General features: G+C 39.1%; 1 protein-coding gene across 9 annotated transcripts in view; it reads left to right on the top strand.

Moving 5' to 3' along the window:
• NAV3 (neuron navigator 3) overlaps window positions 1-16,605 on the top strand; it is a 511,162-nt gene that overhangs the window by 318,742 nt on the left and 175,815 nt on the right. For all 9 annotated transcript variants that reach the window (XM_071423373.1, XM_071423374.1, XM_071423370.1 and 6 more), the window contains 2 exons: window positions 8,878-8,995; window positions 9,719-9,771. In XM_071423373.1, the coding sequence (XP_071279474.1) occupies window positions 8,878-8,995; window positions 9,719-9,771 (171 nt within the window). The remainder of the gene's footprint in view (window positions 1-8,877; window positions 8,996-9,718; window positions 9,772-16,605) is intronic.

Here is a 16,605-nt window from a genome sequence, read left to right as displayed (position 1 = left end):
GAAAAAAAGGAAGTGTCCTGAAGTGGTTTCCCTATTGTACTAAGCTGCATTTTCAGTCTTTCAAGTCTTTGAAACAACACATTCTTGAGCTGAAGAGATGAAAGTATAGGCTCTCATCTGTGTAAGCATAATTTCATTTTCCTAAGCTTCAGATAGGTAGCAAAAGGCAAAGCAGTTGCACACACGACCATTACAACTCTCACATTCACCACCAAGGCCTGTTTTAACGGAGATTCATGACAGTAAGAGTGTCAGATCACAACACTTCAAATCATTAGCTTACTCAACATTATTGTGTTACCTATAGCACCTCAATGGTCTTCTGAATATGTACAAGACCATAGTTGATATTAAAATCATAGACTTGGTGAAAAACAAGTTTTAAACATCAAGGCACAGAGAAAAATCACCCAGGAGTTAAAATATCTTGTTATAAAATATGTATCTCAGAAAGCAGTTTATTTTGTTTAGTTTGTTTTGTAAAACTGTTCTTCCACATGAGAGGAAACTAGACAATTTAAATTAGTTATCTAAGCCTCAAAAAGTGCTGAAGACTCTATATTTAAAGTTGTTTATGGTCTTACTTGCTACTGTTTTCTCTCAAGAAGAGAACAAATGTATGTCTTAATATTTTTGTATTTTTATATATCAGAAATTTGCCTTTCCACACTTAAATAGATGTGCTGGCAAAGAGGGTTATTTTGATCCCTGGGCCAAGTTCTTTAATGCCAAATTGCAGTGTGGAAAGAATCTCCCTGTCCAAGTTATAAATCCTTAAAATGAGCTTTGATGGAAAATCTGGAGCAGTTTCACAGTGGAATCTTCTCAGCTCCATGTGAGGAGCCCCATTGCTGATTTGGAAAGGCAGGTGTTCACCCAGAAATGGTCTGTTTTATAGCAAGAGTGGCTTTTTGCTTGTGAATAGAAAAAGAACCAACAAAGCAATAATGTTTTTGTTCTCAAAATTATTTCATGCTTTCTACTAGGATTGTAGAAGTCTTGTCCATTCATCTGTGTGTTATACTGGTGAGCCATAAAGGAAACCTGTTCAAATTCAGTTAAATTTTCCCTTTACAGGAAACTTAACTCTGTTTACTGTGGGTTTCTTTAATATAGTGAATGCAGGACTGGTCATGAAACTTATCTGGGCAGTGACAAGACATATATGAGACTGGAGATTCACACAAATCGGGTTCCTGTTATCCTGGATACCAAGAAAACTAAAGCATTGCTTTCTTGAAGGTTTTAGGGTTTTTTGGTTGGTTTGTTTTTTTTTTTGTTTTTTTTTTGGTGGTTTTTTTATGCGAAGGGAATTTTTGAGAGAGACCAAGTGATAGGAGACCGCCTTTAGAATCACACTGCTTATCTGAACTAAAATGCTGACACCTTATTAGTTTAAATCAATGTTTTCTGTAAAAGCTACATGGAATAATAGGCCTAGTATTTTATTTTACTTTCACTACAAGGATGCTGAGATGCACTTTAAATACTATCTATATATATATAGGTAGATAGATAGATATAGATAGATATCTATCTATCCATATCTATATCCATATCTATATCTAAGAAATAGTTCTTAGATATAGAAATAGTTCTTAGAAATAGAAATGGCATATTTAAAACAGAAAGTCTCAAGGTCGACTGCTTTGGAGGATTGCTTTGTATGGGTGGTACTTAATATTGTCTCCTGATATTTCAGGAAGCTGGAGGCCAGTGTTAATAACTGTGGTGCTGTTGCTCCCTTGACAAGTACCACTTCCTCACAGCACAAGCCTGTAGAGTAGAAGCTGTCTGTTCAGGCTCCCTGCAGCTTCAGGATGAAGATATGGCTCCTTCCAGTGGCATTTTATTGCTATTGCACAAGACTGAAGCCAGTAAATAAAACGATATGATTAAACTGTAAAGCAAATCAATAGGATTCTTTTCAAAGTATGAAAAAGTTAATTTATTCTGTAAAGTGTTGGATTTTTATCTGAGCCAATATACAAAATACTCAGTGAACCTTACACATGCACACACAAATACACATTCAAAGAAGCTTATACTGTTACCCTCCATCTGGCACAGAAGCATCAAAAGCATTGCTCCTGTACCATTGTTGAGTATTGGCCTCAAACATATGTGTTAAATAAATTCTGAGTTGGGGTTTGGGAAGAAATGAGTAGAAAGGGAGCACAGTAAGCCAGTACTAATGTTACTTCAGTGACTCGATCACAAACTGCAAGTGGAACTTGGAAGTATAAAACAGCCCCCTTTAAAAGTTGGGTAAGTCATCTAAAGCTTGCCAGTGATTGTTGAAGAGTATTGTTTCTACTAATTTTCTTAGCTGGGATTAGTGGAATTTTGTTTAATTGTGTTTTTATCTGTAAACTGCTGAGTAGTGTTGATGGATACATGCTGCTATTTACAAAATAGAATTGTACTACAGGGATTCTGACATTTTGGTTAATTGGCATGTATCCCTCTAAGTGGTTTCTATTCCTTAACTCATAATTGTTCTCATTTGCTCAGTGGGATTCAGAAACAGGGGTGGTGGAATGTCATTTAATACTCATTTCATTTTGTTAAATAAAGTGCATTGGCTTCCATCTTGCCTATAAATTAAGTCATTCTAGCTTCATTTTCTGGCTATATATTTTTAATTGTGTAAATATTTTTCTTTCTCATGTAATTTGCTTAATGTTACAAAAAGTGCCACCCCCAGACCCTAGATTTACTTCATAGCAAATGAATTGCAGAGTATTTTCTATAACCAATTAAATCAAGACATAAATCGAATGGTTGATCTGTCTCTTATGGCAGTCTAAATGTGAACCATTGTTTTCAAAGTTAGTCTTTTTACTTGCTAAATGAAGGACTGAAACTAATAAATTATTCTTCTGCATCCCAGAGGCATAACCTTCAAAAAGAAAATATTTAAAAGGTCAGATCCTGCCTTCCAGTTGAGATTTCCTTAATGTATAGGCAGTGGGAAGGAGAAAGGCGTCTCTCTGCAATCTGATTTCCTCACCCTAATCTAACACTAAACAAAGTGTTGCCCAGCTTCTCTTTATAAATATCAAACTGCTTCAGGGACACTCCAACACATGCTTTGCTACCCACAATTTATTAGCCAAGAATAGCTAAGTCGAAATAAAGTTGTGGTCATGCCCTCTCCTCTGGCAAATCCTCTTCACAGGGACTCTGGGAGTGTTGCTCAGGCTCTGTTGGGTATTCAGCATCCAGGGTAGGCCACACACTGGACAACCTCCCAGGAAATAGATATACAGCATGTACAGCCCATTTTGTAACATACTGGGCAACAACAGAAACACCTCATCAATCTCTTATTTTTCAAGGGCAATTTGAAAAAGTGTTAATGGGTGAAAAGTTCTAAGTGCTATCAACTATCAGTTGTTTCCAATGGCAACATTTTAAGTAGAGTGAAAACATTACACTAGAAGTCACATAACCCTTTTATAAAGTTAACAGTGCCATATTTCCATTTTGGCTGACTGTTAATACTCTAGTCTTGGGGCTATTTAATAGTTTCATTTTCCTTTACTCTATTTTTCATAAAGAAAAAGAATTGTGAAATGTACTGTTATAATCCAAACATAGCATAAAGAACAGACTCTCTCTGCTCTTCTGAGAAGTAGCATTGTGCATTGCTGTGAAATATTGCAACCCAGGTATACTGCTAGGAACTTTTTTTTTTTAAATAGATAAATTTTCCTTCCCATTGTCCAACTGTTATTTGCCACAAAATAAGCACTAAAGAGAAATGTGTGAGAAGCTTGCTCTTGACTACAGATTCCTTTTGGGAATGAAGTTGTTAAAAAGCCTCCCCACCCCCAAAGGTGCTTATGCTAGTGAGCATTGGAGGACAGCATTTCAAGTCTGCCATGCTAATGAATGGGGAAACAATTGTCTCCTGCAGAATATTTTTAAGGACAAGTGATGAGAGCTGGATTCTGCCTGTTCATTCCACATGTCATTTTCATTTAGTGGAAAAATATTTACATATTTTTGAAAATTAACCTATGCTCCTAAATGGCATGGATGTCTGTCAAGGTCTTACTGTACCTCAATTGGCAGCAAGTGCTGTTCTCCCTGAGCAGCAGCTCTGGTACATAAGGGAGGCATGTGGAAAGCCATCTTCTTGATAGCAATAGGGGACCAATTCAAGAGATTCTTTTTCTGTAGCAAACAAACAAAAAAAAATCAGGAAGGATTCAAATTCTTGGAATATGCATTTTCCCAGCAAGCATTTTCCTAAAAGTACCTGATATAAAAGCTCACAGAAGAAATTATTTTCAAGTCAGAATATCTGGGATGTAGTCCCAGCTGTTTGCCCTTGAGTGAGCCACATCAAAAAGCAGCCTCTGTGCCTCAGTTTCCTCACATCTACAGAAATAATAAATAGAAGGAGTGATCTCATTTATGCCTGGAAAGCATGCTGAGCTGATCTAGTGAGAGACACTGACAAAGTGTCATGCATTATTATTGCATTAGGCTGACTGCACTTCTGAAACCCCTCTGACATTTCCCACTTGGCCTCAATTGTGGGCGGTAACATTTCTGTATTAAAGAGGATGCTTTATATCACTGCCTGATGTAAATGACATGGTTCATGATTAAACATTTTCTAAAAAGGCAGTAACCTGTGAGATCCTCTCCCCTTCTCACTTCATTAAGCTACCACATTACAAAGTGTTCTGCTTCATTACGGATCCTGCCAAGCAGCTCTACTGCGCTCCTTGTAGCTACATGTGAAGTATTGAGGTGAAGTTCATAACTATATTTGGGTATCAGGGTTTATTTCCTCTACTCCGTTGAAGGGGAGCATGACGAGCAGCTGAGGAATGCTAGGGGAAACCGTCATTAGCATCAGCAGCCTGTGCCAGGGCTCAGGCTGCCCGCTGAGTCCCGTTTGTGGTATGAGCAGTTAAATCACCGGCCTTTGGCATGGGGCTGGGACCACACAAACACAGCAGATTCAGGTCTGCTCCGCTAGCATGCTCCTGAGAGCAGAGCGGAGCACGGCAGAGAACAGAGGCTGTCCCCTGTGCTGCCAGGTGTCACAGGTAACAGCAGCTGTCACAGGTAACAGTGGCGGTCCTCTGTGCTGCCACCTGTCACAGGTATCAGCAGCTGTCCCCTGCGCTGCCGGGTGTCACAGGTAACAGCAGCTGTCCCCTGTGCTGCCAGGTGTCACAGGCAGCAGCAGCTGTCCCCTGTGCTGCCAGCTGTCATGGGTAACAGTAGCTGTCTCCTATGCTCCTAGCTGTCACAGGTATCAGCGGCTGTCCCCTGCGCTGCCGGGTGTCACAGGTAACAGTGGCTGTCCCAGGTGGCAGTGGCTGTCCCCTGCGCTCCCAGCTGTCCCAGGTGACAGTGGCTGTCCCCTATGCTGTCCCAGGTGGCAGTGGCTGTCCCCTGCGCTGCCGGCTGCTGCTGGAGTGAGCTGTCCCGGTGTGTCGGCCGTGCGGGCCCAGCGGGGCGGCAGCCGAGGAAGCCGGGCAGGAAATGAGTCAGGCCGCAGCGCGGCCCAGTGTGTGGCTGTAGCGCCGGGTTACTGGAGCAGCGGAGAGGGGAGGAAGTGTTGCAACAACTTACACTCATATCTGTGTTTCTCTCTAAAACAGCCTCGTTATAGAAAAATCTAAGATAAGAGGATTTTGGGGAAGCGCTGCTGCGCAATTAGTGCAAGATGTCGTGACCTATTGCTAGTTCTGAGAAGAGGGAGAGCATGCACGGCTACTCCTCAGAGCTGCTCTGCACCCAGTGGAAGGGGAGCACTCATGAAAAGGAGACTTTCATGAAGTTACTGATTTTTGATCTTCTGTTCTGAGTTTTCTCCCATGATAACTGAGTATTGTGAATGATGAAGCACACTGGAGATTTATATTTTCCCAAGGATTTAAAGATAAAATTTAGGAGGTGCATTGATACTTGAAAGCTGTGAAGGGGAGAATCTCTATTTCTCATTACTTTTACATGAGAGAATTTAGTGTAAAAAGGTTATAGTGGCGTGTGTACATTTGTATAATTTCACATCTCTCTCTTCAGGCTTTTCATTTTTTACAAGACTCCTGACCAATTGGGTCCCCAGAAGAATGAGATGAATGAGAAAGGCATCCTATGGGGAAGGGGGTGGAAACAGAAGCAAGTGGTATTTCCTACAGAAAGAGAGGAAATAAAGTGTGACATTCCACTGCCAACTGGGTTTTGGTTTGCTCTATTGTCTCCATCCATAATTCTTTGCCTTCTTGATTTTTTTTATAATACATCTGAAGTGAAAAATCTCTTTTAACACAGGCTCCTCCAAGTACTGTCATTTCATGACTATTAAATGCTGACCGTCAGAAAAAATTTGGTATGATGTGGATAATCAGCCTTTGCTTACAAAATGCTGATTGCATTCTTTAGGCATATCACTTTTAAATTCATGAAAAAAGAAAATGATGAAGGGGGTGGATGGATCAGTGAAGTCCATTCTTTGAATACTAGACACTTGCAAGGCAGCTGCTACGTTGAAATGTCCTTGTCTGCTTCGTGGGAGGATAGTTCAAATTGTAGTCAGAATTAGGACTGATACACCCAATTATGTGAGGGTGTGACAAATGAAAAAGGAAATGCCTGGTATTTTTATTTGTAATATGAAACTAACCTATAATAATACTACTGGTATTAAATTTTGTATGTTCCAGTGGATCAGTTTCATTGAAATACAGAAAATAGTTCTGCTTATATTAATAGAGAGTATTTTTGAAACATTACTTTAAAAGTATGACTGAAGTTGAAATACTAGTAGTAGGGAATATATGATGCTATGGGTGTGGTATGTGTCTTTTATCATCATGGTTTCATATTATTTTAAATATGTGTTCATACAATCTTTATAGAGACCCCACATTTGCTCCATATGATTATATGGCTGAAGAAACACTTCCTTAGCTACAGTTTGCTTTTAAAAAACCCCAACATTTTAATGGAGTCTTTTATGTTACTCTGCTGTAATAGAGAAAAAACGAATATCAGTGAAAATGCTGATTTCAGTCAATGAGAGCACAGGAGATTCAAGAGGACTTCTGGGTGTAGCAGGGAAATTAAGGGTGCCATTCAACAGCAACGTCTTTTGATTATAGGAGAGCTGAATGCACTTCCACAGTTTAATTCTGTGGAGTTATTTAAAGTTTTAAAGCTGTCAAGAAAGCTATGACAAATCAACTGGTGGTCCACCTGCAAGAGTATGGGAAGAAATAGAGTGGACCAAACAAGTGCTATTTTTCTCTCTTTTAACATAGAGGGAGAAAATCTGTGGCAAAGGTACTCAGGTAGCAAACAAGTCCTTAGCAGGTGAGCATGGACTAAGTGGTGATACTTTTGTGGGGTGGAAAGCAGATAATGGTTCTCTGGGTTAGGCTCTGGACTGGGAATTGCATCTGTTTTCCCACCCTGGGTCTGCCACAAATTTCCTTGATGAAATAAGCAAGTTGTTAATGGCTGTGGCCTCTGTTTTACTTTTCACAAAATGGGATTCTGACCCCTTCCTCTCCCAAGGGTCTATGAGGTTAAATAAAAGGATGTTTATAAAGTAAGCTTATATTTTATTTTTTTTAGGAAAAAGTTGCAGTTTCAACATTTTCGAACAATATTCTCAGCAGAGGAAGACTCTTGGTTATTACATTTACTCACACGGTGGTGCTATCATACATATGTGCTTTCTCTTAGTGTTATCATCCCACAGCAGTGGGAGGCTTGGGAGGTTCTGTACAAGTCCTGTTTTCTGGAGTGAGGAAAGAGGTCACAGACACCCTGCAAAAGGGAGCCAGGGCTGGCTGCCACAGATACTATTCTGTTGTGTGACACCCCCTGCCAACCTCCACTTCTGTGAGCTCCTTCTCCATGCTGGGACACCCCAGTAAGGTATAAGAAGCTCTTGGGGTGCACTCCTCCTTCAGTGTAGAGGAGAAGATGTCCCTCTTTTCCCACCCTAAGTAAGCCTGGTTCTGCTTGTGTGTGTGCTGTAGGTGTTACGAAATGCTCTGTGTACTCACACGCCTTATGAAATGCCTCCAACCTCTCTCTTCATGTCCCTCTCCTCCCTTATTTTGCAGGATGTAATTCAGCTGGTCCTTTTCAACCTTTTGTTTACAACTGCCATTTTAGTGCTGCCAGTTGCTAAGTATTTGGCACTGCTCAGTCTCACTGTTCCTCCCTCCTCTTTAGGCAAAGAAAGGGCACAGCATATCTCCAAGAATGTATGTGCTCTAATTCCAGTGATACGACTACTGTTCATCTGGCACTCTCAGTCTGTGCACATTTGAGCACTTTGAACTGTAGGCAAGGGGTAAATAATCTGTCTCTGGGCAGTAGGACACAGTGATTACTGCATAAAGTGTTACAGAGGCATCACCAGGTGCAGGAACAGCAGTGACACCCCAATTAATCCTTACTCAAACAAAGGCACACATCTCTACTATCACTTTCTCTTAGGCAGCCCCAGAGTATGAATGCTGTTGGCAGGGCATGTGTGGAGGTAAGAAATGTGGTGGGAGGTGGAATTTTGGTAGATGTGATTGATTTACGACAGGAGTTTCCTTTACAGTCATAAGGGGAATTTTGCTTGGTCACAGCAAGTTTGAACCCTCATGAAACAACCTGAATCATTTGAAGCTAAAATAAAACAGAGAATGGCAGGGGGAGGGGCATGACCGTTAGGGAGGAAAAAAAAAGTCAAAAAACACATTAAAATAGTTTCCCTTAGTGCTGACTTCTTAAATGGGAATGTGTTCCAGAATAGTTCTGCTATGTAAGCCAACATTTGTTTTAAGACTTTTTATTGTCTTTTTCCCTCTCTTCCCCTTGCCCTCCCTCTCTGCTCTGCAGATTTACACTGACTGGGCTAACCACTACCTAGCAAAATCTGGCCACAAGCGGTTGATCAAGGATTTGCAACAGGACATTGCAGATGGAGTTCTGCTAGCAGAAATCATCCAGATCATCGGTAAGACCAGGGCTGAGGGAAGCACTGTGAGCTGACTCCTTGCGTGGGGGAATATATAATTCAAGTTGAATGTATTTAACAATAAGATGAACCCTGAATAATACAATGTGACTGGGTCCATATGTCTCTGATATTTGTGCGGTTCATCCTTGTCTTAATTAAAAAATATGTTTATGTGAGCATGTTTGGAAGTTGCTGTTTAACCATACTTTAAATGGCCAGAACTGTATCTTACACACTTTGAATTGTCAGAAATGAATGCTCCATTAAACCATATGTCTCCCATGTGTGCATTTTGTTAGTTGGAGTGGCTCATACTTTCTGGGATGCCTTGAAACTGTATCCTGACCCTGCAAAGACAATTGTGGAAGATTTCATGTCAGCAGTTATTTTGCAGGGGCTGAAGAATTAGCAGCGACCTCCTTCGCACTTCCCCCTTTGCATGATTTGGCATATGGAAGCAACTGCTGCTAACAAGAGTGTTGTTACTGTATGACTGAGCTTTACTTAGAAAAGAGCTCTCTGTCAACAAAACCCTCTGCATTTTATTGCTGTGCCTTTTCTGTTTTTCTTCAGGGTTTTTTTTTTTTTCTGTTTTGATTTTTAGGTTTTTGGGTTTGAGTTTTCTTTTTTTCTTTTTTTTTTATTTTTTGACCAGGGGTTGGAAAGGAAACTTTTATCTCATTGTTTACTTTTGCTTTTCCCCTCACTGTTTTTGTTTAGCAAATGAAAAGGTTGAAGATATCAATGGCTGTCCACGGAGCCAATCTCAAATGGTAAGAATAAAATATATTTTTAGTTTGTGTTGGCACTACTCCACTTTCCTAAAATGTTTTTTAATAAGGATTTCTATAAAATATGAATATTCTGTCCCATTATTACCATAAAGTCCTAATTCTCATATAGGTTCCTGATACTTATTTTCCACACATGCCTAATGTTTTTAACTTTGTTTCTGTGCTAACTTTGGATCTTGGGATAACCTGGCAGCAAAACTTCATCACTTCTAATTAATCCAGAATTGCCTTATCAGACCTGTTCTTCTGTGGATCCAAATAATTCCATTTAGCTTCATTTTAAGGACAGTGAATCCAAGAGTAAATTATTGAGTGGAGTCTTTGTGTCTGGAAAACTGGTTTGATAAACAGCACTTGCCAAATTATTTTTAAAATATAAATAGCCTTTTGGGTTGTCCACTGTGAAGTCCAGTTTGATGGCTCCAAGGCTTTCAGAAATAGCACTTTAGTCATATAGCTCTCTGAGCTATAGCTGGCAGCTGTCTAAAGACTTTTTAATACTCTCAGACAAGAAGCATTTAGTGACTGTGATTCATATGGAGTCCTATTAATCTTTTACTGTGTTTATGGCTAGTGAACTACATTTAATAAGATGAAACCTCCTTAGAATACTGTGAAAGTGACAGACACAAAATCTGAGCCTCAGTAAAATCACCATTCATTTATTGAATCATTTGCAATCCAAGTCATGTTCTCCCATGCTGAGGTCTTTGCCTTTCTGTTCACATTCAAATAATATATAAATAAGGTGCATAATTGTGTAGCTGGCAAGGATTTTGGAGTATAGTGATTTGGTTGAACTTGCATAATGGTAAACTTCTGAAACTGGGTTTAAAATGGAAATTAAACAGAAAAAAAGTTCATTTTTTCAGTGCATTTTTAAAGATGGAAGGTGTTTGCAGCTTTTTTCTGCAAAGTGTCAAAAGGGTACTAGTGAAGTGAATAATGAGGTCTTTTGGTTCTTATTGTTCAAAGAATGTGCAGATTAGAATAAGTTTTTTCTCTGACTTTCAGACTTTTTGAAACAGTCCGTAGAAAGAACACACACAATTTCCTTAATAATAGTTATTATTTTAATTACTCATATTACAGCAGCACCTAGTGGCCCTGGCTGAGAACATTGGGAACTCCAGCATGGAACTCTAATATTACATACACAGATAATCGCTCTCTACTTCAGTCATGTTAAAACTTGCCATTCCAGACAGGCAAGACAAACAAGGAGACACAAAAGCACAGGGAAGAGGTGTGATTTTCCAAGGTTATGTAAGTGGTTAGTGGCCATCTAGGACTGCTTAGGGACCCAGCACTCTGTTGTCTATCGAGCTTCATTTCCATGACAAAGATGAGCTGCAGAGAGAACTATCCACTCTAGCAATGTTTGTATCTCCAAAACAACATTGGTGTATGTTCCCTGTTGCATTTTTATGTGGAAAAGGGATTCTTGATTTCATCTCTAGCTCCATGCAGCTATGGAGGAAACATGGTCAGTGCATGCCCATGCTGCAGCGGTGCTTGTGGCTCTCCTTGTGTCCATCTTTCTCCTCCCATAAGCCCATGCCACAGCTCAGCCAGGCCAAAGAATATGTCCCAGGTGCTCTGGGTGTCAAACCAGGTGCTTTGAAAGCTGCTGTGCATAGTCATGCATCACTGTTTACACAGTGGCTAAAGTGTCACATTTAGCCACTTTAACTTCATAGTAATATATTTATTTATCTGTCCTTTGACACAATCTCTTTACTGAATTGTTTTGTCTCTACAGACAGATCAGATTATTCTCCTGACTTTTCACATACCTGTTCTATACCGCTGATTTCTTAACTAAGTTAGGAAATTTAAAATGTACTGAAGTTAAAGTAATTCAAACTTGTCAGTTTTTCTCTCAGAGACCTCAGGTTTTAAGCCTGCTCTCCATTTGTTTCCTTTGGGCTCTGCACTGGTTTAACCTAGCCAAAGGCACAATTTTACCATATTTTCAGGTATGAATTTTCCTTGGCAGTGCTCAATTTTGCTAGCCTGCTCAGTTAATTGTAGGGCAGTTCTCTTCTCCTTATAGCAGTGGACTCTTGAGGTGTTTGTGATATGCAGGGGAAAAAAAATAACAGTAGTCAAAGCTAGTTTGCATGTTGCGTGTTTGTCATACACCAGCATGTAGCAATGTGTCCTGTCAGTACATGCTAGAACATCAGCCATCAAACCAGCAACAGTCAAAATACTCTACTAACATTTGTTAGCCATTCATTCACTGCTTTAATTTAAAAAATTTTAGTTAATAAACCTCAAGATTCCCACTGCCCTCTTCTTGAACGTATGTTTTCATAATCCTTGCTCTCATAACTTGCAATTAAGGGGAAATGTTTTCCCTATTCATCTGCTATTTGATACCCTTCCAGGAGGTCTTTGATACCCATTTACAGGAGGTCTAAGATAGTTTATTATTAACTTTAAAAAAGCTAGAGAGCACTGACATGGACTGTCTGCTGTTGGAAATTCCTGATACTCTCTGTGGTGGATGATATTGATACCAGTTCATAATTAATCACTACCAATATTCCCAAAGTCTGTTCCACTCATAATTTGGTTTTCCTCTTGCCAATGGCATCATCTTTCAAGTGAATGATGCCAATGGCATAATCTTTCAATTGAGGCATCTCAATTCAGCTGTTACTGAATTTAAATTGTAAACATATTTTAATGTTTATTTTAAATGTATATAAAATACTTAGTTTTTCTTTAGTTAGTTCTATTGCAATGTCTTGTGCGCTGTGCTCATTTTGGCATTGATGTATAAATACTTGCAGACAAGTTGAATTGGTTCCATAGGTCCAAGTTCATAACAACTAAAAACCTGTGAAGCTCAGCAGCACCCAGCTTCTGCATAGTTAACTTTACCAGGATTCATTATGTTCACCCATTTGATGTTGCACACAGAACCTGAGTATCTGAGATGTACTGGGGGATAAATTATCTCATATTCAAATCTCAGAAGTTTTAAATAAATTAAATTAGCAAGAAAATTGGGGAGGTTTGCTTGTTTGCTGGGTCAGTCTACTGTGGTGAAAAGATTTTAGTATTTCTTATTAATTGTTTTTGTAAATACAATAAGGCTTTAAACCTCTGTGTATTGCAGCATATGTCTGTCTGGAGTGTCACGTAGAGTCTTGGCTATTTTTCCTTACAGTTATGCTTCCAAGGAGCAATATAGAACTTCTATTTTTTCATCATCTTTTTGAATCCCTTCAATGGAAAATAATGCCACATGAATTTTTATCTTTTCCTTGTATGGATTATTCCATAAGTCTATCAATTAAGGACATTTCATATCATCTTTATTTAGAAAATAATGGGTTTATCTTTTGATAAAATCCAAAGCTAATTCCTTTCTGCTTCTTTATAACTCATTTGTTTCTTTAATTTCTCTTTTAAGTTCCCTCATCATTAGAAAAAATGAGATAGCTTTTTTGGTAGAAAATACATTATAAAGCTTTTATCTAATTGTTCAGAGAGAAAGCATTCAGGGTTTGGGGTTTTTTTCCTCCTGAACAAGTGATAAACATAATGGGAAATCTCCAGTGTTTCAGCTTTTAACACATCACATCAAACATACAGTAATCACACAAAACATACCAATTCAGTCTATGCTGGGGTAGTTGGAGAAAATGCAAGAGAATCAAAAAGGTGCTAGACTGAAAATCCTTTAATGGTGAGATTTTCAGTTTTGTCTCTAGTGACTTTTTAAAAACTCATGTTTCTTTTCTTTCCTCACGTAGTTTACAGTGCTGTCAGCAGCATAAATCGTAAAATAAATTCAAAGTTGACAAAAATTTTTAGTTTATTGCACTTCAAGTTCATTTTTCCTTCAGAGATCAATGCTGCCTTAATAGGTGTTTTTTAGAATTAGCTCTTGCTACTTCCCACAAGAACTGTCTCTGCTGATATCCATCTTGGTACAAAAGCGTCCTTAATTTTTGTTGGTAGCGGGGGTTTTCTCATGGTTATGATAGTGCTGGAGAGACCTTTCTTATTAAAGAGTTTCCCAGTGTTGTTGTGTGCCCTTCATGAAGACTATTTTTTATTTTGTCAATCTGATCTTTGGCACACTTTTCTACTTGTTTTTACAACCCAAGGTATGCATCAAAGGTAATTTTATGGTTTAGAATACAGATATGCTGCAGTCCCACAGAGAAAATTGAGTTCACTAATAATACAGGTCTTATTCCTCCTGGAAAACAGGGAGGAGAGAAGAGGTGTTGGAGCTGTAGAACATTGCCATATCGATAAGAATCTTTACTAAAAAGCTTTAATTATCAGAGCTAGCACCCATTTTGGGTGAGCAGCAGTGTATCTGATAAAAGTGGGAATTGCTGTGACTATTTTTAGAACTAATAAGACAATTTCTACAACATAGTTCTTGATTTCATTAATAATGCCTTTAAAAAGATGCTAATAAGTTTAAAATATTTTGTAAAAAAGACAGAAGAATGCCAAAAATGTTGCTTTATTGTATGAGACTGAAGAAAAGTTGTGGATGTTAACAGAGGAAGGTAACAAGAGCAGGTGAATCAGTCTCTGCTTAACCAGGGAGCTTTTTCTGTAACAGAGAAAGTTAAAGAAGTGTGTGAAGCCTCAGGACAGGCACAGAATACTGTGTATATACTGGTAGACATTGCTTTGTTATTTATTGTGCGAGATGTGCTCCATAGTGTTCCTGTAGTCCTGCAGAAGCCCATGGTGGCTCCATCTCTGCTTGTATGCTTGGGTTTTTCTCTGGAGGAGGACAAGATTGCAAGAGGATGGGGTGCATGCAGATCTTTTCTTAACAAGGAGTCAGCCTGTGGGCAGGATAAATGGGTGGAAACTGCAACTGCTAAATGTGCCATGTGTCCTTCAGACTTCCTCTGACACGGATATGCTGGGCAGACACTGTGGAATAGCACCCATCCATGTCCATGAATGTCAATATCCAAGGATGACAACATCAGCATGATATTCTATGTCTAAAAATTGTTTGTGAAAAACAGGATAATTGTGTATAAAGTAAGAATTGAGGGTTCTACTAAGGTTCACAAATTCCACGGGAAAAGGTGTGTGGTATGGTTGTGTGTTTGAGGAACAGGAAGCCTGAAAATGTCATCCCTATGTTCACTGTCAAGTGGGCACATATGTGAGCTCTTCCTGCCTGCACAGTTTTAAACTGTATTAAGAATTTCCTGGCTTTGCTGGTGCAGTTGTTGGTGAGATTGGCTGTATGGGTTCAAGATATACTTTCTGTGCTTTGGAGCAGCTTCAGGTGAGCCTTCCACACAAGCGTAACAGATTGAAATATATACAGAAATTTCACTGGGTGAAGAAATATGGTCCCTTGGGAAACTGGGAATTAAATCTGAGTTCTGAAAACTAACACCAGCTCCTTTAATGTGTGGGCCAGTTTCTTCCTGCAGTGACACCTATATGACCCCTTTTGACATCTGTATGACTCCCTTTTTTTTAAATTCAGACCATATTGTCTACACTTTTGTGCAGCCTCAAGCCAGATTGTTGTCCAGCTGGGAATTTCATGAGGACACTGCCCTCGGTGTAGATGAGCCTGTCCCCAAAAGTTAGCAAGCTCCCATTGATTGCATTTCTTCCTTGGACTTTTTAAGTGGTGACAGAAGCATTATGATCCCCATTCCCTGGCAAAATTAGGTCATGGTAGTGCACAGCTTATATGTTCTTTGGTGTCCTGCCTCACAAGGATTTACTTACCTGTTAATTACACGTTTCTGAATCCAACTCTTGTGGTTTGGCAGAGTTAAGTCTCATGCAATAAAAAATTTATGGGGGCAACTGTGGGTTAAATACACATAAGAGTCACACTGGTGACCAACACTTCTTTTCACAATCTGTTCTCTCCTGACTTGCAACACTGCAGCTCTGTGTGGAAGAGCAGACAAGGCTGATATAGCTCCATTATGAAAGGATATAAGCAGATGTTTTTCTGTGAGGGAAATTACACTCCTCAACCTGATACATATTCAGATTTTCCATTTTCAAGTATATATTTTTGCTTAACTAGCTGTGCTTTGTAAGTTTCTTCACTAGGTAGGTGATTTACATTAAACTTTTAACCCCTCTGGGATTCCCAGAACCCAAGGGCCCAATACTGTAATCACCAGGAGCATGTCCTAACTAGCCTTCTGAAGATGCTTTCTTAGACAAGCCGTCTCATTTCCTAGGTAGGTTCAGGGTGTGATCTTCTTTTTAGGAACTAATCCTATTCCCACATCCTTCCCCAGTGATTGTCCTCAGCTGTTTGAGGGAAGAGTTTCTTGAACATGTTTGACACATCCAGACCCTTGCAATCCACTGTTCAGTGTATAATGTACAAGATGTCTTCAGAGCATTTGAAACTTGTTTGGTGCTCAGTGAATGCTGAAGCCAACTATCATTGGAGTCTCCAAGCACTTGAATCATGAATGATAAGTGCAAGACAAAATTTTAGAAGCTGAACTTCAGGATTGGAGTTTCCTTGTTTGTTTTAGACATCAACAAAGCCATTTTATAAACTGGTGTATGCCTTGCAGGAGGCTCATGCCTTTTTTATGTAATCCTCTGTGCCAGAGAAATTTTAAAATTTTCTGGCAAAAAGCAATGCATGTAGATACAAGTACAGTGAAAATATGCAAATAGATAATGCAAACTGAAGGATAGTTAAGGGAAGTAACTTCTTTACTAATCTTCATTAGTGTATACCTTAAATTTTTTTGTTTTGTTTCGTTTGCAGATGAAATTAACTTGACATAATGGCTAGAGGAAAAAATGAAAATTAGT

The sequence above is a fragment of the Agelaius tricolor genome, unplaced genomic scaffold, assembly GCF_023055355.1.
Source record: "Agelaius tricolor isolate 1412-34295 unplaced genomic scaffold, bAgeTri1.0.p SCAF_3, whole genome shotgun sequence".
Lineage (NCBI taxonomy): Eukaryota > Metazoa > Chordata > Aves > Passeriformes > Icteridae > Agelaius > Agelaius tricolor.
The sequence above is the reverse complement of the archived record's forward strand: the minus strand, read 5'-3'. Positions and strand labels throughout refer to the sequence as shown.